General features: G+C 42.4%; 1 protein-coding gene across 1 annotated transcript in view; it reads left to right on the top strand.

Annotated features, from left to right (window-relative positions):
• The window catches only part of LOC128664348 (transcriptional regulator QRICH1), a 314109-nt gene extending 288274 nt beyond the window's left edge, over window positions 1-25835 (top strand). The window contains exon 11 of the mRNA XM_053719186.1: window positions 25453-25835. Coding sequence (XP_053575161.1) covers window positions 25453-25835 — 383 coding nt within the window. The remainder of the gene's footprint in view (window positions 1-25452) is intronic.
• Window positions 25836-26044: the final 209 nt, after the last annotated feature.

Genomic DNA, 26044 nt, shown 5'->3' with positions numbered 1-26044 from the left:
TATTGCCTATTTGAATGCAGTGATCTCCTTCTACGGGGTCTATTTCATAGGTTCTCTGTTATCGGTCGTAGAGATTCATCTCTTACCTCCCTTTTCAGATCGACGATATACTCTTATTTATATACCATTACCTCTGCTGATTTTCGTTTCAGTACTGGTTTGGCTTTCTACAAACATGTAGATGAGTGTCCTGGGGTAAGTAAATCTTATTTTCTGTGACACTCTAAGCTATGGTTGGGCACTTTATTTGTAAAGTTCTAAATATATGTATTCAAACATTTATTTGCCTTGACTCAGAATGTTCAACATTCCTTATTTTCAGACAGTCAGTTTCATATTTGGGATAATGCATTTGAATCAATCATTTTTTCTTACCTTAAAAATTTGACTTTTTTTCCCTGTGGGCTGTTAGGCTCGCAGGGGCTGAAAATGCTTCATTTCTCTTGTTAAGTGTATCCAGTCCACGGATCATCCATTACTTATGGGATATTAACTCCTCCCCAACAGGAAGTGCAAGAGGATTCACCCAGCAGAGCTGCTATATAGCTCCTCCCCTAACTGCCATTACCAGTCATTCTCTTGCACCCAACGAATAGATAGGATGTGTGAGAGGACTGTGGTGATTATACTTAGTTTCATACCTTCAATCAAAAGTTTGTTATTTTATAATAGCACCGGAGTGTGTTATTCCTTCTCTGGTAGAATTTGAAGAAGAATCTACCTGAGTTTTTCTATGATTTTAGCCGGAGTAGTTAAGATCATATTGCTGTTTCTCGGCCATCTGAGGAGAGGTAAACTTCAGATCAGGGGACAGCGGGCAGATTAATCTGCAAAGAGGTATGTAGCAGCTTATTATTTTCTGACAATGGAATTGATGAGAAAATTCTGCCATACCGATATAATGTAAACTCAGCCTTAAATGCAGTAGCAGCAACTGGTATCAGGCTGTCATGTATGTATATTTTACACTTCAGTATTCTGGGGAATGGCACTTCACTGGAATTATACTGTATGCATAAAACTTTAGCCTAATTTGCAGGGACTAGCAACAGGCTTTTTAATAACACTCAATTTATTAATGTTAAACGTTTTTTGCTGGCATGTAAAATCGTTTAATTTTCTGAGGTACTGGGTGAAAAAATGTTTTGGGCACTATTTTTTTCCACTTGGCAGTCGTTTTATTTAATTTATGACAGTTTACTGATCTCTCTCACTGTTAGCTATCAGGGTTAGTTATCCTTTGCTAATGGGAGCAATCCTTTGCTAAAATTGTGTTTTTTACAAAGATTTGATGCTATAACTTTTCAGTTTATTAATTTTCAACTGTCATAACTTTTTCTGTGCTTCTTATAGGCACAGTACGTTTTCATATTATAGTAAATTACTTGAAAAGTATTTCCAAGTTGCTAGTTTATTTGCTAGTGTGTTAAACATGTCTGATTCAGAGGAAGATATCTGTGCTATATGTGCTAAAGCCAAAGTGGAGCCCAATAGAAATTTATGTACTAACTGTATTGATGCTACTTTAAATAAAAGTCAATCTGTACAAATTGAACATATTTCACCAAACAACGAGGGGAGAGTTATGCCGACTAACTCGCCTCACGTGTCAGTACCTGCATCTCCCGCTCGGGAGGTGCGTGATATTGTAGCGCCGAGTACATCTGGGCGGCCATTACAAATCACATTACAGGATATGGCTACTGTTATGACTGAAGTTTTGGCTAAATTACCAGAACTAAGAGGTAAGCGTGATCACTCTGGGGTGAGAACAGAGTGCGCTGATAATATTAGGGCCATGTCAGACACTGCGTCACAATTTGCAGAACATGAGGACGGAGAGCTTCATTCTGCGGGTGACGGTTCTGATCCAAACAAACTGGATTCAGATATTTCAAATTTTAAATTTAAGCTGGAAAACCTCCGTGTATTACTAGGGGAGGTGTTAGCGGCTCTGAATGATTGTAACACAGTTGCAATACCAGAGAAAATGTGTAGGTTGGATAAATATTTTGCGGTACCGGCGAGTACTGACGTTTTTCCTATACCTAAGAGACTTACTGAAATTGTTACTAAGGAGTGGGATAGACCCGGTGTGCCGTTCTCACCCCCTCCGATATTTAGAAAGATGTTTCCAATAGACGCCACCACACGGGACTTATGGCAAACGGTCCCTAAGGTGGAGGGAGCAGTTTCTACTTTAGCTAAGCGTACCACTATCCCGGTGGAGGATAGCTGTGCCTTTTTAGATCCAATGGATAAAAAGTTAGAGGGTTACCTTAAGAAAATGTTTGTTCAACAAGGTTTTATATTGCAACCTCTTGCATGCATTGCGCCTGTCACGGCTGCAGCAGCATTTTGGTTTGAGTCTCTGGAAGAGACACTTGAATCAGCTCCATTAGATGAGATTACACACAAGCTTAAAGCCCTTAAGTTAGCTAACTCATTTATTTCAGATGCCGTAGTACATTTAACTAAACTTACGGCTAAGAATTCCGGATTCGCCATTCAGGCACGCAGAGCACTGTGGCTAAAATCCTGGTCATCTGACGTTACTTCTAAATCTAAATTGCTTAATATACCTTTCAAAGGGCAGACCTTATTCGGGCCCGGGTTGAGAGAAATTATCGCTGACATTACAGGAGGTAAAGGCCATGCCCTGCCTCAAGACAGAGCCAAACCTAAGGCTAGACAGTCTAATTTTCGTTCCTTTCGTAATTTCAAAGCAGGAGCAGCATCAACTTCCTCTGCACCAAAACAGGAAGGAGCTGTTGCTCGCTACAGACAAGGCTGGAGACCTAACCAGTCCTGGAACAAGGGCAAGCAGGCCAGGAAACCTGCTGCTGCCCCTAAGACAGCATGAATCGAGGGCCCCCGATCCGGGAACGGATCTAGTGGGGGGCAGACTTTCTCTCTTCGCCCAGGCTTGGGCAAGAGATGTCCAGGATCCCTGGGCGTTAGAGATCATATCTCAGGGATACCTTCTAGACTTCAAATTCTCTCCCCCAAGAGGGAGATTTCATCTGTCAAGGTTGTCAACAAACCAAATAAAGAAAGAGGCGTTTCTACGCTGCGTACAAGATCTTTTATTAATGGGAGTGATCCATCCGGTTCCGCGGTCGGAACAAGGACAAGGGTTTTACTCAAATCTGTTTGTGGTTCCCAAAAAAGAGGGAACTTTCAGGCCAATCTTGGATTTAAAGATCCTAAACAAATTCCTAAGAGTTCCATCGTTCAAAATGGAAACTATTCGGACAATTTTACCCATGATCCAAAAGAGTCAGTACATGACCACAGTGGATTTAAAGGATGCTTACCTTCACATACCGATTCACAAAGATCTTTACCGGTATCTAAGGTTTGCCTTTCTAGACAGGCATTACCAGTTTGTAGCTCTTCCATTCGGATTGGCTACGGCTCCGAGAATCTTCACAAAGGTTCTGTGTGCTCTTCTGGCGGTACTAAGACCGCGAGGAATTGCAGTAGCTCCGTACCTAGACGACATTCTGATACAAGCTTCAAGCTTTCAAACTGCCAAGTCTCATACAGAGTTAGTACTGGCATTTCTAAGGTCGCATGGATGGAAGGTGAACGAAAAGAAGAGTTCTCTCTTTCCACTCACAAGAGTTCCCTTCTTGGGGACTCTTATAGATTCTGTAGAAATGAAGATTTACCTGACAGAAGACAGTTTAACAAAGCTTCAAAATGCATGCCGTGTCCTTCATTCCATTCAACACCCGTCAGTAGCTCAATGCATGGAGGTGATCGGCTTAATGGTAGCAGCAATGGACATAGTACCCTTTGCACGCCTACATCTCAGACCGCTGCAATTGTGCATGCTAAGTCAGTGGAATGGGGATTACTCAGACTTGTCCCCTACTCTGAATCTGGATCAAGAGACCAGAAATTCTCTTCTATGGTGGCTTTCTCGGCCACATCTGTCCAGGGGGATGCCATTCAGCAGGCCGGACTGGACAATTGTAACAACAGACGCCAGCCTACTAGGTTGGGGCGCTGTCTGGAATTCTCTGAAGGCTCAGGGACAATGGAATCAGGAGGAGAGTCTCCTACCAATAAACATTCTGGAATTGAGAGCAGTTCTCAATGCCCTTCTGGCTTGGCCCCAGTTAACAACTCTGGGGTTCATCAGGTTTCAGTCGGACAACATCACGACTGTAGCTTACATCAACCATCAGGGAGGGACAAGAAGCTCCCTAGCAATGATGGAAGTATCAAAGATAATTCGCTGGGCAGAGTCTCACTCTTGCCACCTGTCAGCAATCCACATCCCGGGAGTGGAGAACTGGGAGGCGGATTTCTTAAGTCGTCAGACTTTTCATCCGGGGGAGTGGGAACTTCATCCGGAGGTCTTTGCCCAAATACTTCGACGTTGGGGCAAACCAGAGATAGATCTCATGGCGTCTCGACAGAACGCCAAGCTTCCTCGTTACGGGTCCAGATCCAGGGATCCGGGAGCGGTTCTGATAGATGCTTTGACAGCACCTTGGACCTTCGGGATGGCTTATGTGTTTCCACCCTTCCCGATGCTTCCTCGATTGATTGCCAGAATCAAACAGGAGAGAGCATCAGTGATTCTAATAGCGCCTGCATGGCCACGCAGGACTTGGTATGCAGATCTAGTGGACATGTCATCCTGTCCACCTTGGTCGCTACCTCTGAAACAGGACCTTCTGATCCAGGGTCCCTTCAAACATCAAAATCTAATTTCTCTGAAGCTGACTGCTTGGAAATTGAACGCTTGATTTTATCAAAACGTGGTTTTTCTGAGTCAGTTATTGATACCTTAATACAGGCTAGGAAGCCTGTTACCAGAAAGATTTACCATAATATATGGCGCAAATACTTATATTGGTGCGAATCCAAGAGTTACTCATGGAGTAAGGTTAGGATTCCGAGGATATTGTCTTTTCTACAAGAAGGTTTAGAAAAGGGTTTATCCGCTAGTTCCTTAAAGGGACAGATTTCAGCTCTGTCCATTCTTTTACACAAACGTCTGTCAGAAGTTCCGGACGTTCAAGCTTTTTGTCAGGCTTTAGCTAGGATCAAGCCTGTGTTTAAAACTGTTGCTCCACCATGGAGTTTGAACTTAGTTCTTAATGTTTTACAGGGGGTTCCGTTTGAACCCCTTCATTCCATTGATATCAAGTTGTTATCTTGGAAAGTTCTGTTTTTAATGGCGATTTCCTCGGCTCGAAGAGTCTCTGAGTTATCTGCCTTACATTGTGATTCTCCTTATCTGATTTTTCATTCAGACAAGGTAGTTCTGCGTACTAAACCTGGGTTCCTACCTAAGGTGGTCACTAACAGGAATATCAATCAAGAGATTGTGGTTCCATCTTTGTGTCCTAATCCTTCTTCGAAAAAGGAACGTCTGCTACACAATCTAGATGTAGTCCGTGCCCTGAAATTTTATCTACAGGCAACTAAGGATTTTCGACAAACGTCTTCCCTGTTTGTCGTTTATTCTGGTCAGAGGAGAGGTCAAAAAGCTTCGGCTACCTCTCTCTCCTTTTGGCTTCGTAGCATAATACGGTTAGCCTATGAGACTGCTGGACAGCAGCCTCCTGAAAGAATTACAGCACATTCTACTAGAGCTGTGGCTTCCACTTGGGCCTTTAAGAATGAGGCTTCTGTTGAACAGATTTGCAAGGCTGCAACTTGGTCTTCTCTTCATACTTTTTCCAAATTTTCCAAATTTGACACTTTTGCTTCTTCGGAGGCTGTTTTTGGGAGAAAGGTTCTTCAGGCAGTGGTTCCTTCCGTATAAAGAGCCTGCCTGTCCCTCCCGTCATCCGTGTACTTTAGCTTTGGTATTGGTATCCCATAAGTAATGGATGATCCGTGGACTGGATACACTTAACAAGAGAAAACATAATTTATGCTTACCTGATAAATTTATTTCTCTTGTAGTGTATCCAGTCCACGGCCCGCCCTGTCACTTTAAGGCAGGTAATTTTTCCATTAAACTACAGTCACCACTGCACCCTATGGTTTTCCTTTCTCTGCATGTTTTCGGTCGAATGACTGGTAATGGCAGTTAGGGGAGGAGCTATATAGCAGCTCTGCTGGGTGAATCCTCTTGCACTTCCTGTTGGGGAGGAGTTAATATCCCATAAGTAATGGATGATCCGTGGACTGGATACACTACAAGAGAAATAAATTTATCAGGTAAGCATAAATTATGTTTTTATTGCGTCATTCTTGGCGCGGACTTTTTTGGCGCAAAAAATCTTTTCTGTTTCCGGCGTCATACGTGTCGCCGGAAGTTGCGTCATTTTTTGACGTCCTTTTGCGCCAAAAATGTTGGCGTTCCGGATGTGGCGTCATTTTTGGCGCCAAAAAGCATTTAGGCGCCAAACAATGTGGGCGTATTATTCGGCGCCAAAAAATATGGGCGTCGCTTTTGTCTCCACATTATTTAAGTCTCATTTTTTCTTTGCTTCTGGTTACTAGAAGCTTGTTTATTGGCATTTTTTCCCATTCCTGAAACTGTCATTTAAGGAATTTGATCAATTTTGCTTTATATGTTGTTTTTTCTCTTACATATTGCAAGATGTCTCACGTTGCATCTGAGTCAGAAGATACTTCAGGAAAATCGCTGTCTAGTGCTGGAACTACCAAAGCTAAGTGTATCTGCTGTAAACTTTTGGTAGCTATTCCTCCGGCTGTTGTTTGTATTAATTGTCATGACAAACTTGTTAAAGCAGATAATATTTCCTTTAGTAATGTACCATTGCCTGTTGCAGTTCCCTCAACATCTAAGGTGCAGAATGTTCCTGATAACATAAGAGATTTTGTTTCTGAATCCATCAAGAAGGCTATGTCTGTTATTTCTCCTTCTAGTAAACATAAAAAATCTTTTAAAACTTCTCTCTCTACAGATAAATTTTTAAATGAACATCATCATTCTGATTCTGATGACTCTTCTGGTTCAGAGGATTCTGTCTCAGAGATTGATGCTGATAAATCTTCATATTTATTTAAAATGGAATTTATTCGTTCTTTACTTAAAGAAGTACTAATTGCTTTAGAAATAGAGGATTCTGGTCCTCTTGATACAAATTCTAAACGTTTAGATAAGGTATTTAAATCTCCTGTGGTTATTCCAGAAGTTTTTCCTGTTCCTAATGCTATTTCTGAAGTAATTTCCAGAGAATGGGATAAATTGGGTAATTCATTTACTCCTTCTAAACGTTTTAAGCAATTATATCCTGTGCCGTCTGACAGATTAGAATTTTGGGACAAAATCCCTAAAGTCGATGGGGCTATTTCTACCCTTGCTAAATGTACTACTATTCCTACGTCAGATGGTACTTCGTTTAAAGATCCTTTAGATAGGAAAATTGAATCCTTTCTAAGAAAAGCTTATCTGTGTTCATGTAATCTTCTTAGACCTGCTATATCTTTGGCTGATGTTGCTGCAGCTTCAACTTTTTGGTTGGAGACTTTAGCACAACAAGTAACAGATCATGATTCTCATAATATTATTATTCTTCCTCAGCATGCTAATAATTTTATCTGTGATGCCATTTTTGATATTATCAGAGTTGATGTCAGGTTTATGTCTCTAGCTATTTTAGCTAGAAGAGCTTTATGGCTTAAAACTTGGAATGCTGATATGGCTTCTAAATCAACTCTACTTTCCATTTCTTTCCAGGGTAACAAATTATTTGGTTCTCAGTTGGATTCCATTATCTCAACTGTTACTGGTGGGAAAGGAACTTTTTTACCACAGGATAAAAAATCTAAGGGTAAAAACAGGGCTAATAATCGTTTTCGTTCCTTTCGTTTCAACAAAGAACAAAAGCCTGAACCTTCATCCTCAGGAGCAGTTTCAGTTTGGAAACCATCTCCAGTCTGGAATAAATCCAAGCCTTCTAGAAAGGCAAAGCCTGCTTCTAAGTCCACATGAAGGTGCGGCCCTCATTCCAGCTCAGCTGGTAGGGGGCAGGTTACGTTTTTTCAAAGAAATTTGGATCAATTCTGTTCACAATCTTTGGATTCAGAACATTGTTTCAGAAGGGTACAGAATTGGTTTCAAGATGAGACCTCCTGCAAAGAGATTTTTTCTTTCCCGTGTCCCAGTAAATCCAGTGAAAGCTCAAGCATTTCTGAATTGTGTTTCAGATCTAGAGTTGGCTGGAGTAATTATGCCAGTTCCAGTTCTGGAACAGGGGATGGGGTTTTATTCAAATCTCTTCATTGTACCAAAGAAGGAGAATTCCTTCAGACCAGTTCTGGATCTAAAAATATTGAATCGTTATGTAAGGATACCAACGTTCAAAATGGTAACTGTAAGGACTATCTTGCCTTTTGTTCAGCAAGGGCATTTTATGTCCACAATAGATTTACAGGATGCATATCTGCATATTCCGATTCATCCAGATCATTATCAGTTCCTGAGATTCTCTTTTCTGGACAAGCATTACCAGTTTGTGGCTCTGCCGTTTGGCCTAGCTACAGCTCCAAGAATTTTTACAAAGGTTCTCGGTGCCCTTCTGTCTGTAATCAGAGAACAGGGTATTGTGGTATTTCCTTATTTGGACGATATCTTGGTACTTGCTCAGTCTTTACATTTAGCAGAATCTCATACGAATCGACTTGTGTTGTTTCTTCAAGATCATGGTTGGAGGATCAATTCACCAAAAAGTTAATTGATTCCTCAGACAAGGGTAACCTTTCTGGGTTTCCAGATAGATTCAGTGTCCATGACTCTGTCTTTGACAGACAAGAGACGTCTAAAATTGATTTCAGCTTGTCGAAACCTTCAGTCACAATCATTCCCTTCGGTAGCCTTATGCATGGAAATTCTAGGTCTTATGACTGCTGCATCGGACGCGATCCCCTTTGCTCATTTTCACATGCGACCTCTTCAGCTCTGTATGCTGAATCAATGGTGCAAGGATTACACAAAGATATCTCAATTAATATCTTTAAAACCGATTGTACGACACTCTCTAACGTTGTGGACAGATCACCATTGTTTAATTCAGGGGGCTTCTTTTGTGCTTCCGACCTGGACTGTAATTTCAACAGATGCAAGTCTCACAGGTTGGGGAGCTGTGTGGGGATCTCTGACGGCACAAGAAGTTTGGGAATCTCAGGAGGTGAGATTACCAATCAATATTTTGGAAAATTTTCAGAGCTCTTCAGTCTTGGCCTCTTCTGAAGAGAGAATCGTTCATTTGTTTTCAGACAGACAATGTCACTACTGTGGCATACATCAATCATCAAGGAGGGACTCAGAGTCCTCTGGCTATGAAAGAAGTATCTCGAATTCTGGTTTGGGCGGAATCCAGCTCCTGTCTAATCTCTGCGGTTCATATCCCAGGTATAGACAAACGTTGCATCCGGGCGAATGGTCTCTTCACCCAGAGGTATTTCTTCAGATTGTTCAAATGTAGGAGCTTCCAGAAATAGATCTGATGGCGTCTCATCTAAACAAGAAACTTCCCAGGTATCTGTCCAGATCCCGGGATCCTTAGGCGGAAGCAGTGGATGCATTATTACTTCCTTGGAAGTATCATCCTGCTTATATCTTTCCGCCTCTAGTTCTTCTTCCAAGAGTAATCTCCAAGATTCTGAAGGAATGCTCGTTTGTTCTGCTGGTAGCTCCGGCATGGCCTCACAGGTTTTGGTATGCGGATCTTGTCCGGATGGCCTCTTGCCATCCGTGGACTCTTCCGCTACGACCAGACCTTCTGTCGCAAGGTCCTTTTTTCCATCAGGATCTCAAATCCTTAAATTTAAAGGTATTGAGATTGAACGCTTGATTCTTGGTCAAAGAGGTTTCTCTGACTCTGTGATTAATACTATGTTACAGGCTCGTAAATCTGTATCCAGAGAGATATATTATAGAGTCTGGAAGACTTATATTTCTTGGTGTCTTTCTCATCATTTTTCTTGGCATTCTTTTAGAATTCCGAGAATTTTACAGTTTCTTCAGGATGGTTTAGATAAAGGTTTATCCGCAAGTTCTTTGAAAGGACAAATCTCTGCTCTTTCTGTTCTTTTTCACAGAAAGATTGCTAATCTTCCTGATATTCATTGTTTTGTACAAGCTTTGGTTCGTATAAAACCTGTCATTAAGTCAATTTCTCCTCCTTGGAGTTTGAATTTGGTTCTGGGGGCTCTTCAAGCTCCTCCGTTTGAACCTATGCATTCATTGGACATTAAATTACTTTCTTGGAAAGTTTTGTTCCTTTTGGCAATCTCTTCTGCCAGAAGAGTTTCTGAATTATCTGCTCTTTCTTGTAAGTCTCCTTTTCTGATTTTTCATCAGGATAAGGCAGTGTTGCGAACTTCTTTTGAATTTTTACCTAAAGTTGTGAATTCTAACAACATTAGTAGGGAAATTGTGGTTCCTTCATTATGTCCTAATCCTAAGAATTCTAAGGAGAAATCATTGCATTCTTTGGATGTTGTTAGAGCTTTGAAATATTATGTTGAAGCTACTAAGTCTTTCCGAAAGACTTCTAGTTTATTTGTTATCTTTTCTGGTTCTAGAAAAGGCCAGAAAGCTTCTGCCATTTCTTTGGCATCTTGGTTGAAATCTTTAATTCATCTTATGTTGAGTCGGGTAAATCTCCGCCTCAAAGGATTACAGCTCATTCTACTAGGTCAGTTTCTACTTCCTGGGCGTTTAGGAATGAAGCTTCGATTGATCAGATTTGCAAAGCAGCAACTTGGTCCTCTTTGCATACTTTTACTAAATTCTACCATTTTGATGTATTTTCTTCTTCTGAAGCAGTTTTTGGTAGAAAAGTACTTCAGGCAGCGGTTTCAGTTTGAATCTTCTGCTTATGTTTTTCATTAAACTTTATTTTGGGTGTGGATTATTTTCAGCAGGAATTGGCTGTCTTTATTTTATCCCTCCCTCTCTAGTGACTCTTGCGTGGAAAGATCCACATCTTGGGTAATCATTATCCCATACGTCACTAGCTCATGGACTCTTGCTAATTACATGAAAGAAAACATAATTTATGTAAGAACTTACCTGATAAATTCATTTCTTTCATATTAGCAAGAGTCCATGAGGCCCGCCCTTTTTTGGGGTGGTTATGATTTTTGTATAAAGCACAATTATTCCAATTCCTTATTTTATATGCTTTCGCACTTTTTTATCACCCCACTTCTTGGCTATTCGTTAAACTGAATTGTGGGTGTGGTGAGGGGTGTATTTATAGGCATTTTGAGGTTTGGGAAACTTTGCCCCTCCTGGTAGGAATGTATATCCCATACGTCACTAGCTCATGGACTCTTGCTAATATGAAAGAAATGAATTTATCAGGTAAGTTCTTACATAAATTATGTTTTCTCAGGAATATCGAATTAGATTCAAAATAAGTCCTCCCACAGGAAGGTTCTTTCTTTACCCATATTCCAAAACATCCAATAAAAGCTTGTTTTTCTTTAATCTGTCTCAGATCTGGAATATATGGGAGTAATTGCTCCAGTTCCTTTGCAGGAATAGGGGACAGGACTTTAATTAAAGCTCTTCATTGTACGAAAGAAGTAAGACTCTTTCAGACCAATTTTGGATCTAAAAACTCTAAACAAATTTGAAAGAATACCAACTTTAAAAATGGAAACCATCAAGACTATTCTGCCTTTTATTCAACAAGGTCACTTTATGTCCAGAATAGATTTTCAGGATGCTTATATTAACATCCCAAATCACCCAGAACATTACCAGTTTCTAAGGTTTTCTTTTCTGGAATAGCATTATCAGTTTGCTACTCTTCCATTGGTCTAGCTACAGCTCCAAGAATATTTACCAAGGTTCTAAGTGCCCTTTTATCTGTAATCAGAGGTCAGGGTATTGCAGTATTTCCTTTCCTGGAAGATATATTGGTACTAGTTCAATCTCTCATTTAGCAGAATTTCATACGATTTCATGAGACCTCTTCAGCTTTGTATGCTGCGTTAATGGTACAAGGATTATTTTCAGATATCCCAGGAGGTATTCTTAGATCCCAGTATGCACCTCTCCCTAATTTGGTAGCTCAATCACCAGTCTATTATTCAGGCTGTTTTTTTTGCTTGTCCTACCTTTTTTCTGTGATCACCACAGATGCAAGTTTTCAGGTTGGGGAGCTGTCTGGGGGTTTCTGACAGCACAAGGAGTTTGGAATCCTCGGAAGCGAGGTTACCAATCAATGTTTTGGAATGCTGTGCAGTTTGGCCTCTATTTGAAAGGGAGCCTTAGCACCGTTTTCAGACAAACAATGTTACGGCAGTAGCTTATGTCAATCATCAAGGGGGAACCCGCAGTTCCCTAGCCATGCTACAAGTATTTAGAATCCTCTCTTGGGCAGAAACCAATTCCTGCGTCATCACTGTGATTGACATTCCAGGAGTAGACAACTAGGAGGTAGACTACATCAGTCGTCAGTCCCTACATCCAGGAGAGTAGTCTCTCCACCAAGATGTATTCTATCTGATTGCAAAAAATTGAGGTCTACCATTGATAGATTTGATAGCCTCTCGTTTGAACAACAAACTTCCCAGATACCTTGCAAGGTCCAGGGATCCTCAGGCAGAGGTATTGGATGCTCTAGAAGTTCCTTTGTCTTCCCAGCCTGCTTGTATATCCCCCCCCCCCTCTGTCCCTACTCTCCAGAGTTATTTCCAAGATAAAATTGGAATAGTCATCTGTAATCCTAATAGCCCCAGCATGGCCTCACAGGATTTGGTATGTGGACCTGGTCCGAATGTCCAGTTGATGCCATGGCCTCTTCCTCTAAGCCCAGACCTTCTGTCTCAATTTTGGGGTTTCATGTCCCTTTAAAAGGGAAATTGTCATTTCCTTCTTGTGTCCTGACCCAAAAAATGCTTCTGAAAGATCTTTACATTCTTTGGATGTAAGAGCATTGAAATATTATGTTGATGCTACCAACAAGTATTTTAGACAGACTTTTCTAGTCTCTACTATTTCTGTAGCCTATTGGTTAAAAGTTTGATTCACAAAGGTGATTTTGTAGGCAGGTCATCCTCCACAGAGAATTACAGCTTATTCTACTAGCTTGGTTGCTACATCTTGGGCTTTTAAGAATAAGGCTTTAGTTGATCAAATTTACAAAGAGGCCACTTGGTCTTCTCTGCATACCTTTTACAAAATGTTACCATTTTAATGTTTGCTTTGTCAGAAGCAGCCTTTGGTAGAAAGATCCTTCAGGCAGTTATCTGTTTGATAATGGTGACTATATATTGAATTTGTCATAAAAAAACATTTATTTTGGGTTATGGATTTAATTTCACAGCAAATAAGCTGTTTTTTTATTTTAATCCCTCCCTTCCCTATAGTTACTCATGGACTTCCACATCTTCAGTATTGTATCCCATATGTAACAGCTTGTGGACTCTCACCACCTATATGAAAGAAAACATAATTCATATCTTACCTGATAAATTAATTTATTTCATAGTCGTGAGTGTCCACAAGCCCCCACCCGTTTGGGGTTATTTTTTGTTTAAGCACTTTTTTTTTCCTGCTCCTAATTTTGACTTTTAATCCTTCTAAACACCTCACCCCTTGAGTATACGTCAAACTAAGGTATGAGTGAGGTGGAAGGGGTTTTATAGGCTTTTTGGGGTTTGGCAAACTTTGCTGCTTCCTGGAAGGAATGCAAATCCCATATGCAACGGCTCGTGGACTCTTGCCACCATAAAAGAAATTAATTTATCAGGTTAGATATAAATTATATTTTTCTATCGAAGTTAGTGTCTTTAGAAAATATTAATCAGGAAATTGTTTTTCCTTCTCTGTAACCAAATCCTTCTAACCCTAAGGAACGCCTTCTTCACAAATTGGATGTAGTCAGAGCCTTAGAATTCTAACTTCCAGCTACTAAAAACTCTAGTCAGTCTTCTAGCTTTTGTCTGCTTTTCAGGTCCCAGAAAGGGTCAAAAGACTACAGCTGTGATTTTGGCATTATTGTTATTCGTAAGGCTTACTTGGCTGTGAGAAAACTTCCTCCTAAAGGAGTAATCGCTCATTCTACTAGATCCTATATTTACTACTTGGGCGGGCCTTCTAAAATGCCTCTTCCTTGGAGCAGATTTCCAAGGCGGCAACTTTGATCTTCTCTTCATACCTTTTCTAATGTTTTTTCTTTTTGATATTTATTCCTCTTCCGAAGCAGCTTTTGGTAGGAAAGTTCTTCAGGCCACAATGTTTGGCAAATAGGAACTGCCATCATTTCGTCCCACCCGTCCTTAACATAGACTCTCAGATTGGCTATTGTATCCCACATGTTATGGACACCTAAGGACTCTCCTAATCTTTCGGAAGAAAACAGAATTTATACTTATCGATTTACATTTCTTTCTTTCAGGATGAGGAGAGTCCAAAGGACTTAACCGCATTTTTACTAGATGGGCGATAGTTCTTATTTGCATCTCTTAACCCTGCTTTCAGTCTTTCCTACCTTTTCTATCTCTCTCCTCTGCTCAGCTATACGTAAACTGAGTGAGGAGAGGAGGTGGGAGGGATTAAAGCTCTTGTGAGGGTTCTTGATCTCCTCCTAGTGGTAGGAAATATATCCCACGTTATGGACACCTATGGACTCTCCTCATCCCAAAATAAAGAAATTTATCTAAGTATAAATTCTGTTTATGTGGGTTTAATAATTGACTCGTCTTTGATAAAGCAAAGAAGGATAACGTTATTCTTAGCTTGTGTAAATCTTCAGTCAATTCCTTCTCCTTTGTATCTTTTTGTATACAAATGTTAGGCCTGAAGATAGCAGCCTCAGATGCTCAATTTCACATGAGGCATTGTGCAGCTTTTTATGCTTAGTCAGTGGTGCAGGGATTACACTCAGTTGGTTCAAAACAAGACAATCACTTCCCGGATGCAAGTCTATCAGGTTGGGTGCAGTCTGGGGGTCCCAGAGAGCACATGGAGTTTGGGTACTTCAGAAGGCGAAGTTGCCCATAAATATTTTGGAACCCTTCAGTTTTGGCCTCTCTTGGAAAGACTTATCTGCTTTTCCAGTCAAACAACGTAACAGCAGTGACTGTTCCCTGGCGATGAGGGAGGTTTCCTGAATTCTGAATGGCAGAAAGCAATGTATATTTTTTTTCTGCAGTTCATATTCCAGATCTGAGTAATTGGAAAGCAGACTTTCTCAGTCATCAACCCCTTCATCCAAGGGAATGGTCTCTTCATCTGGAAGTCTTCAGTCATAATGTTGACCTGTGGGGTTTCCAGAAGTAGAGCTGATGGCTTTTCATTTGAACAAGCAGCTCCCCAGATGCTTTGCAAGGTCCAGGGATCCTCAGGCAGAGTTTGTGGATGCTCATGTAGCTCATTAGTGGTTTTGTCTAGAGTACAAACTTTTCCTCCTCTTGTTCTGTTACCAAGGCTAATAGCAAGGATCAAGCAGGAGGTCTGATCAGTAATCTGATTGCTCCAGCCTGGCCTAAATGGACTTGGTTTGCAGACCTGGTACAAGTGTCCAGTTTTCATCCATGGCCTATTCCTCTGTGTCACGACCTTCTGTCTCAGAGTTGATTTTTTTCATCCCAATCTAAAGTCTCTTAACTTGATTGCTTTGAGATTGGACGCATAGTTTTAAGGCAGAGAGGTTTTTACGATTCTGCCATCGTTCATTTGGTTCAGGCCAATAAACCTGTGACAATAAATAAAAAAAAAATATCACAAGGTTTGGGAGGCTTTTAATTTATGGTGTATGGAGCATGGTTTCAATCCTAGAATTCTTACATTTCTTCAGGATGGTTTGGAAAAAGGTTTATCCGCTAGTATTTTACAGGGTCAGATTGTCCTTGCTTTGTTTCCTAACACATTGCTGCCCATGGTACAGAAAGCTAGAGTTGGTTACTCTGTTCTTTCTTTTTCTACAAGTCTCTAAGGAGTATGTGTCCTTTCACACCTTGTGAGCTGTCTTTCTGCCGGACAGCTAGACTGCAGGTAAGTGCTTTTGTCTTCTAGGTCTTGGAGACTTGCACTTGAGAAGAATGTCATATGTAGTAGATGGGGACATTTTTAAAATCCTTTATACAGGATTTTCTTTGGCAGTGGGCAGGCACATATTATGTATTTTGAGACTAGGGGTTAATCTTCCCTTTATTGGGATATTTTTCCTCTTTGGGCTAAAAATTGGCAGTTGTGTGGCTTATGTTTTATACAGGGATTTATGTATAAATTTAAAATTTGGCAGTTGGTTTTCTTTGCTTGCTTATCTAGAACAGACTGCTTGAGCGTTTGTGTAAATTAAGCTGTTTTGTAGGTAGAGGGAAACGCGCGCCTTTTACTTGCTGCATAGTTTCCTCTCTCTGCCGGCCATGTGACTTCTCTCTGCTGTCGGATATTCAAGGAGCGGAGCGGCGTCATTGAATTTCAGTCTCTTCAGTGTCGATCTACTATATGATCGTTTTAGAGACTTCTGGCAGCCAAATTGTGTATAAGTGTTACGGTAAGGCACCTCAGCCTGTCTGAGGTGTAGGGGGCCTGATTGGTTTATTATTTTAAAGAATTTTTGCATAACGTTAAGCAGCTGTGGTATTAAAAATTCTTAAAGTGACAGTGTATTTAAAAAATGGCTACAATTTTGGGAATTTTTTATTTAGTATTATGGACATGGACCAAGACTCTGTGTCTTTTGACAAATGCTTGTTATGCCTTGAGGCACAAATTGTTTTGCCTATGCAATTCTGTGCTGCATGCTTAGCTAGAACACTTCAATTTAAAGATAAATTGTTGCCCTCTGAGCCCAATGTCTCTCAGGATGACGCTGTTCAGGCAATGCCACAGCTTTCTCCTCAAACGTCCCAAGCCTCTATGGCATCACATACAGTGCCCTGCAGGTATCGTATGCGGTATCTGCTTTTCCTGTGCTGGGAAAACGCAAGAGGAAAATTAGACATTCAGATAGTAAGGTTTCTGTTCCACCTACTGCTATGCAGGTTGCCCTCCCTCATAAGTCTGATGAGGAGGATACGTCAGTAGCCTCTGAGGGTGAAATATCAGATTCGGACAGTATTATTCCTTGATCTGATGCTGAAGAAGTAAACTTCAGGTTTAAGCTTGCACACCTTCGTGTACTGTTTACGGAGGTATTGGCTACTTTGGACAACTCTGATACTGCTGTCGTCGTCAACCCTAAGAAGTCTAGTAAACTTAATAAATACTATGATGTTCCTTCCTCTGTGGAAGTTTTCCTGTCCCAGTCCGTGTGATAGATTATTTCACAAGAATGGGAGAAGCCAGGGATTTCCTTCTCCCTGTCTCGTGTAATTTAAAAATGTTTCCTGTTGCTTACTCCATTAAAGATTCTTGCCGCACGGTGCCTAAAGTAGAAGGGGGCTATTTCTACTCTGGCTAAGAGAACTACGATCCCTATAGAGGATAGCTGCTCCTTTAAGGATCCTATGGACAAAAAGCTGGAAGCTTATTTGAAGATGTATGTTCATCAAGGTCTTCAATTCCTTTATTTCTGATGCTAACATGCAAGTTATTAGACTGGGAGCCAAGATATCTGGCTTCTCTGTCCTAGCCCGTATGGCAGTGTGGCTAAAATCTTGGTCAGCTGATGTTACCTCTAAGTCCAAGCTTCTGGCGCTTCCTTACAAGGGTATGACCTTGTTCGGACCTGGTCTGGAAGAAATCATTTCTGATATTACGGGTGGAAAAGGGTCTTTTCTACCGCAAGACAAGAAGAACAGACGCTGAGTCTAAGTCAGTATGAAGGGTCGGCCCCTAGTCCAGGATCGGAATAAAAGTGGGGGGGGGGGGGGCAGATTTTCCCTGTTTGGTCAAGCGTGGAGATGAGATGTCTTAGTGCTGTGGACATAGTATCTCAGGGTTACAAAATAGAATTCAAAACTTTACCTCCCAGGGGCAGATTCCACCTCTCAGGATTATCTGCAGATCAGGTAAAAAGAGAAGCATTCTTGAAACGCGTTCAGGACCTTTCCTCCCTGGGAGTGATTGTTCTAGTAAGGGAACAGGGTCTAGGATTCTATTCAAATCTGTTTATGGTTCCCAAAAAAGAGGGAACGTTTCGACAAATTTTAGACCTAAAGTGCCTCATCAAGTTTCTCAGGGTACCGTCCTTCAAAATGGAAACCATTCGTTCCATTCTTCCTTTGGTCCAAGAGGGTCAGTTCATGACGACCATAGACCTGAAGGACGCATATCTCCATGTTCCCATCCACAGGGATCATCAAAAAATTCCTGAGATTCGCCTTCCTAGGCAAACACTTTGTTACTCTTCCTTTTGGACTTGTCACATCTCCCAGAATTTTCTCCAAGGTTATAGGGGCTCTCTTGGCAGTGATCAGGTCTCCGGGAATTGCAGTGGCGCCATACCTGGACAACATATTGGTTCAGGCGCAATATTTTCAACAAGCAAACTCTCGTACAAAGATCTTGTCTTTTCTACATTCCCACATTTGGAAAGTGAATCTGGGAAACAGTTCCCTTTGTTCCAGCTACAAGAGTGTTTTTTTTAGGAACAATAATAGATTCTCTAGCTATAAAAAAAATTCTGACCGAGGTCAGAAACTCAAATTCTCTCCTCTTGCCTTTCTCTTCAGTCTACTTTTCGGCCATCAGTGGCTCAATGTATGAAGGTAATTAGTCTGATGGTTGCTCCCATGGACATCATTTCTTTTGCTCGATTCCATTTGAGAGCTCTGCAATTATGCATGCTCAGACAATGGAATGGAGACCATTCGGATCTGTCTCAAAGGATAGATCTAGACCAGTCGACAAGAGACTCTCTCCCGTAGTGGCTTTCTCAGGACCATCTGCCTCAGGGCACATGCTTCCGGAGACCTTCATGGGGGATTGTGACCACGGACACCAGCCTGCTAGACTGAGGAGCAGTCTGGGACTCGTTAAAGGCATAGGGACTATGGACTCTCCCCATAAACATCTGCTCTCCCCATAAACATCTTGGAGTTGAGAGTGATTTACAATGCTCTGATGGCTTGGCTACAATTGTCTTTAGCCTGGTTTATCAGGTTTAATTCGGACATCACCTCAGTGGCTTACATCAACCACCAGGGAGGAACTTGGATTTCCTTAGCCATGAAGTAGGTGGCACAGATTCAGTGGGTGGAAGCTCACAATTGTTGTCTATCTGCCATCCACATTCCTGGAGTGGACAACTGGGAAGCGGATTTCCTGAGCAGACAGACATTTCATCACCGGGGTATGAGCTCTCCATCCGGAGATGTTCTCCAGGTTAACGCTCAAATGGGGGGGGGGGTGCCGGAGTTGGATCTGATGGCGTCTCGGCAGAACGCCAAGCTTCCATAGTATGGTTCAAGGTCAAGAGATCCTCAGGCCTCTCTGATAGATGCTCTAGCGGTTCCTTGGGTTTTCGGTCTAGCATACCTGTTTCCTCCTTTTGCGCTCCTTCCATGAGTTATTGCTTGTATCAAACAAGAGAGAGCATCAGTCATTCTAATAGCTCCTGCATGGCCTTGCAGGATCTGGTATGCAGACCTAGTGAAGATGTCTTCTCGGCCGCCTTGGAGGTTGCCTCTGAGGAAGGACCTTCTAACTCGGGGTCCATTCCTCCATCCAAATCTCGTTTCTCGGAAGCTGACTGCTTGGAGATTGAACGCTTAGTTCTGTCTAAGCGTGGATTTTCTGAGTCGGTCATTGAGACTATGATCCATGTGAGGAGAGTGCAGCCTTCCTTCCTTATCCCTGCTATTGATACCACAGAGCAACAGCTTCATCTACTAATTTTTAGTTGAACCATCGGTTATAAATGGACAGTTAAGCATAGAGATCTATGTTTCTCTTGTTAAGTGTGTTCAGTCCACGGGTCATCCATTACTTATGGGATATATTCTCCTTCCCAACAGGAAGTTGCAAGAGGATCACCCAAGCAGAGCTGCTATATAGCTCCTCCCCTCACATGTCATACCCAGTCATTCTCTTGCAACTCTCAACAAAGAAGGAGGTCGCGAGAGGAGTTGGAGTTTTTACTTAATTATTCTTCAATCAAAAGTTTGTTATTTTAAAATGACACCGGAGTGTGCCGTTTTTTGTATCTCAGGCAGTATTTGGAGAAGAATCTGCCTGCGTTTTTCTATGAGCTTAGCAGACGTAAATAAGATCCGCTGGCTGTTCTCGACATTCTGAGGAGTAGGGTAACTTCAGAAAGAGGGGAATAGCATGCGGGGTCCCCCGCAAATGAGGTATGTGCAGTACATTATTTTCTGGGAATGGAATTGACTAAGAAAATACTGCTGTTACCCATATAATGTAAGTACAGCCTTAAATGCAGTAGTAGCGACTGGTATCAGGCTGATAAATGTATACGCAGTTGAGTTATTTTCTAGGGACTAGAATTTGACTGAGAAAATACTGTTAATACTGAAATAATGTTTAAGCCTTATCTGCAGTGGAAGCGACTGGTAGCAGGCTTAGTGATAACTTTGCATGACATTCAAAATGTTGTTTTTAAAACTTTTACTGGCATGTTATTCGTTTTGTGAGGTACTTTGGTGATAAATCTTTTTGGGCATGATTTTTTTCCACATGGCTAACGTATTTTCTGCATAGAAACCGTTATATCAGGTCCCCCACTGTTGTAATATGAGTGGGAGGGACCTTGTTTTAGCGCCTTGTTGCGCAGTTAAAATTCTAGCACAGTCTTCCTGTTTCTTCCTCCTTGATCCAGGACGTCTCTAGAGAGCTCAGGGGTCTTCAAAATTCGTTTTTGAGGGAGGTAATCAGTCACAGCAGATCTGTGACGGTGTGTTTGACTGTGATAAAAGCGTTAAATCTTGAAATATGTGTACCAATTGTATTGATATTACTTTGAATAAAAGTCAATCTGTACCGATAAAGAAATTATCACCAGACAACGAGGGGGAAGTTATGCCGTCTAACTCTCCTCACGTGTCAGTACCTGCGTCTCCCGCTCGGGAGGTGCGTAAGATTGAGGCGCCAAGTACATCAAGGCCCTTACAAATCACTTTACATGATATGGCTAATGTTATGAAAGAAGTATTATACAATATGCCCGAATTAAGAGGCAAGCGCGATAGCTCTGGGTTAAGGACAGAGCGCGCTGATGACACGAGAGCCATGTCTGATACTGCGTCACAATTTGCAGAACATGAGGACGGTGAGCTTCATTCTGTCGGTGACGGTTCTGATCCGGGGAGACCGGATTCAGAAATTTCAAATTTTAAATTTTAAATTTAAGCTTGAGAACCTCCGCGTGTTACTAGGGGAGGTGTTAGCGGCTCTGAATGATTGCGACACGGTGGCAATCCCAGAGAAATTATGTAGGTTGGATAGATACTATGCGCTACCGGTGTGTACTGACGTTTTTCCTATACCAAAAAGGCTTACAGAAATTATTAGTAAGGAGTGGGATAGACCCGGTGTGCCCTTTTCCCCTCCTCCGATATTTAGAAAAATGTTCCCTATAGACGCCACCACACGAGACTTATGGCAGACGGTCCCTAAGGTGGAGGGAGCAGTTTCTACTTTAGCCAAGCGTACCACTATCCCGGTGGAGGATAGCTGTGCTTTCTCAGATCCAATGAATAAAAAATTAGAGGGTTATCTTAAGAAAATGTTTGTTCAACAAGGTTTTATATTGCAGCCTCTTGCATGCATTGCGCTTGTCACGGCTGCAGCGGCATTCTGGTTTGAGTCTCTGGAAGAGGCGATTCGCACAGCACCATTGAGACTTTGAACAAAGTTAGAACACTTAAATTGGCTAATGCGTTTGTTTCGGATGCCGTAGTGCATTTAACCAAACTTACGGCTAAAAATTCCGGATTCGCCATACAGGCGCGAAGGGCGCTATGGCTTAAATCCTGGTCAGCAGATGTAACTTCTAAGTCTAAACTACTTAACATTCCTTTCAAAGGGCAGACCTTATTCGGGCCTGGCTTGAAGGAAATTATTGCTGACATTACGGGAGGTAAGGGCCACACCCTTCCTCAGGACAGGGCCAAATCAAAGGCCAAACAGTCTAATTTTCGTGCCTTTCGTAACTTCAAGGCAGGAGCAGCATCAACTTCCTCCGCTCCAAAACAGGAAGGAACTACTGCTCGTTACAGACAGGGTTGGAAAGGCAACCAGTCATGGAACAAGGGCAAGCAGGCCAGAAAGCCTACTTCCGCCCCTAAGACATCATGAAGACAGGGCCCCCTCTCCGGAGACGGATCTAGTGGGGGGCAGACTTTCTCTCTTCGCCCAGGCCTGGGCAAGAAATGTACAGGATCCCTGGACGTTGGAGATTATATCTCAGGGATACCTTCTGGATTTCAAAACTTCTCCTCCACAAGGGAGGTTTCATCTGTCAAGGTTATCAACAAACCTAGTAAAGAAAGAGGCATTTCTACAATGTGTACAAGACCTCTTAGTGATGGGAGTGATCCACCCAGTTCCGCGAACGGAACGAGGACAAGGGTTTTACTCAAATCTATTTGTGGTTCCCAAAAAAGAGGGAACCTTCAGACCAATCTAAGACTTAAAAATCTTAAACAAATTCCTAAGGGTTCCATCGTTCAAGATGGAAACCATTCGGACCATCCTGCCCATGATCCAAGAGGGTCAATATATGACCACAGTGGACTTAAAGGATGCCTACCTTCACATACCGATTCACAAAGATCATTATCGGTACCTACAATTTGCCTTTCTAGACAGGCATTACCAGTTTGTAGCTCTTCCCTTCGGGTTAGCTACGGCCCCGAGAATTTTTACAAAGGTTCTGGGCTCACTTCTGGCGGTACTAAGACCACGAGGCATAGCGGTGGCTCCGTACCTAGACGACATTCTGATTCAAGCGTCAAGTTTTCAAAATGCAAAGTCTCATACAGAGATAGTTCTAGCATTTCTAAGGTCGAATGGGTGGAAAGTGAACGTGGAAAAGAGTTCTCTGTTACCGCTCACAAGGGTTCCTTTTCTAGGGACTCTTATAGATTCTGTAGAGATGAAGATTTACCTGACGGAGTCCAGGTTATCAAAGATTCTCAATGCTTGCCGTGTTCTTCACTCCATTCCAAGCCCATCAGTAGCTCAGTGTATGGAAGTAATCGGCTTGATGGTCGCGGCAATGGACATAGTGCCATTTGCGCGCCTGCATCTCAGACCGCTGCAACTATGCATGCTAAGTCAGTGCAACGGGGATTACTCAGATCTGTCCCCTTTGCTAAATCTGGTGGTTGTCACAGGTTCATCTGTCCGAAGGAATGACCTTTCGCAGACCAGATTGGACGATTGTAACAGCAGATGCCAGCCGTCTGGAACTCCCTGAAGGCTCAGGGATCGTGGACTCAGGAGGAGAAACTCCTACCAATCAACATTCTAGAATTAAGAGCAATATTCAATGTTCTTCTAGCTTGGCCTCAGTTAGCAACACTAAGGTTCATCAGGTTTCAGTCGGACAACATCACGACTGTGGCTTACATCAATCATCAAGGGGGAACCAGGAGTTCCCTAGCGATGTTGGAAGTCTCGAAGATAATTCGCTGGGCAGAGTCACACTCTTGCCACCTGTCAGCGATCTACATCCCAGGTGTGGAGAACTGGGAAGCGGATTTTCTAAGTCGCCAGACTTTTCATCCGGGGGAGTGGGAACTACACCCGGAGGTATTTGCTCAACTGATTCGTCATTGGGGCAAACCGGATCTGGATCTTATGGCATCTCGTCAGAACGCCAAGCTTCCTCGTTACGGATCCAGGTCCAGGGACCCAGGAGCGGTGCTGGTAGATGCACTTGCAGCCCCTTGGGTTTTCAACATAGCTTATGTGTTTCCACCTTTTCCGTTGCTACCTCGACTGCTTGCCAGGATCAAACAGGAGAGAGCATCGGTGATTCTGATAGCGCCTGCGTGGCCACGCAGGACCTGGTATGCAGACCTAGTGGACATGTCGTCCTGTCCACCATGGTCTCTACCTCTGAGGCAGGACCTTCTAATTCAGGGTCCTTTCAACCATCCAAACCTAATTTCTCTGAGGCTGACTGCTTGGAGATTGAACGCTTGATTCTATCAAAGCGTGGGTTTTCGGATTCGGTTATTGATACAGGCTCGGAAACCTGTTACCAGAAAAATTTACCATAAGATATGGCGTAAATATTGGTGTGAATCCAAGAGTTACTCATGGAGTAAGGTTAGGATTCCTAGGATATTGGCTTTTCTACAAGAGGGTTTAGAAAAGGGCTTATCCGCTAGTTCACTAAAGGGACAGATTTCTGCTCTGTCTATTCTTTTACACAAGCGTCTGGCAGGGAATCCAGACGTCCAGGCTTTTTGTCAGGCTTTGGCTAGGATTAAGCCTGTGTTTAAGGCTGTTGCTCCTCCGTGGAGCTTAAACTTGGTTCTTAAAGTTCTTCAGGGTGTTCCGTTTGAACCCCTTCATTCCATTGATATTAAGCTTTTATCTTGGAAAGTTCTGTTTTTGATGGCTATTTCCTCGGCTCGAAGAGTCTCGGAGTTATCTGCCTTACATTGTGATTCTCCTTATCTGATCTTTCATTCAGACAAGGTAGTCCTGCGTACTAAACCTGGGTTTTTGCCTAAGGTTGTTTCTAACAGGAATATCAATCAAGAGATTGTTGTTCCATCATTGTGTCCTAATCCTTCTTCAAAGAAGGAACGTCTTTTGCATAATCTAGACGTGGTCCGTGCCCTGAAGTTCTACTTACAGGCAACTAAAGATTTTCGACAAACTTTTTCCCTGTTTGTCGTTTACTCTGGACAGAGGAGAGGTCAAAAGGCTTCGGCTACCTCTCTCTCTTTTTGGCTTCGTAGCATAATACGTTTAGCCTATGAGACTGCTGGACAGCAGCCTCCTGAAAGAATTACAGCTCATTCCACTAGAGCTGTGGCTTCCACTTGGGCCTTTAAAAATGAGGCCTCTGGGGGGGCGGAGCAACCTGCCGACTAGAGCAGTCGCATACAAACAGAGCTCTGCAGGAAAAAAGGATAAAAAAAAGTGATTAAAATAATGGAGTCAAGATTTTAGCTAATTGTGGCTTCCAGAGTGAGAGGCAAGGCAACAGAGTTCGCTGGTAAGAGGAGGCTTGTGACCGGCTAACAGAAAACCTCTGTTTCCCTATGCGCTGTTTATTCCCGCATGCAGAGAGAGAGTGGCCATCTTCGGACCCACATGGTGCTTTACAAAGGCTATGCAGACAATGAGTGCTGAGGGGAAGCGGAGCTAGGCTACCTAGTGTGTCACAGGGCTTAGTTCTGGGACGTTGTGTATGGAGTACTTTGCTCCCTCATATGCGGTGACACTAGAGACTTGCCGTTAGCATTATTCTATTTGCAAATGGAGATCTACATAGCCATGCAGAATCTCTTAAGGGAGCAGGAACTAAAGATGGCCGCCAGATGTGATCGGCTCCAAGCTCTTATGGAGTCTGTGACTAAAAACAACAAAAAAAGCTGCTCCTGAGAATTGCCTATATGCAGAAGCTGCCACTGGGGAGCTGTCACAACATAAATTAGAGATGGTCGAGCGGTCCTGCACCACGGGGGCCTTGGTTTCTCCACTACTACAAAAATACATAGATCTGGAGTCCCAGAACCTGCCCGAGGGACGGACTGGTCAGTTAGTCATACCCGATCAGAATGGAACAGGAGTAATCCCGCATAGCTCCAGAGCAAGGTCAGAGACACTTCAAGCCGGTCACATAGACAGTGTCCCATCTCTTCATATGCTAACTGCCCCTGGATTTGGTGCTTCCCTTGCCCGTGAGGATCCGGCAGTGGTGATGCTGTCGGATTACCTAAACATATGGAACCAGCAGATGGACACACCAGGATTGCTTAACCTGCGCAATGTAGACCACTGAATATGGAAGATACCTGTCCCTTTACCTGATTTTCAGAGGCTCTGGATAAACAGACAGGGAATTGGATAAGTCTCTGGACTATATCTGGAATATTATGCTACTATCAGCACTAGTTATAAAAAAAAGAAAAAGGAGAAAGGTGGGTTTTTTTTTTGTTTTGTTTTTTGTTTTCTTTTTTCCTGCTCTGTACATTGCGGTATGGTGTGAAG

Source organism: Bombina bombina, chromosome 6 (assembly GCF_027579735.1).
Source record: "Bombina bombina isolate aBomBom1 chromosome 6, aBomBom1.pri, whole genome shotgun sequence".
Lineage (NCBI taxonomy): Eukaryota > Metazoa > Chordata > Amphibia > Anura > Bombinatoridae > Bombina > Bombina bombina.
The sequence above is the reverse complement of the archived record's forward strand: the minus strand, read 5'-3'. Positions and strand labels throughout refer to the sequence as shown.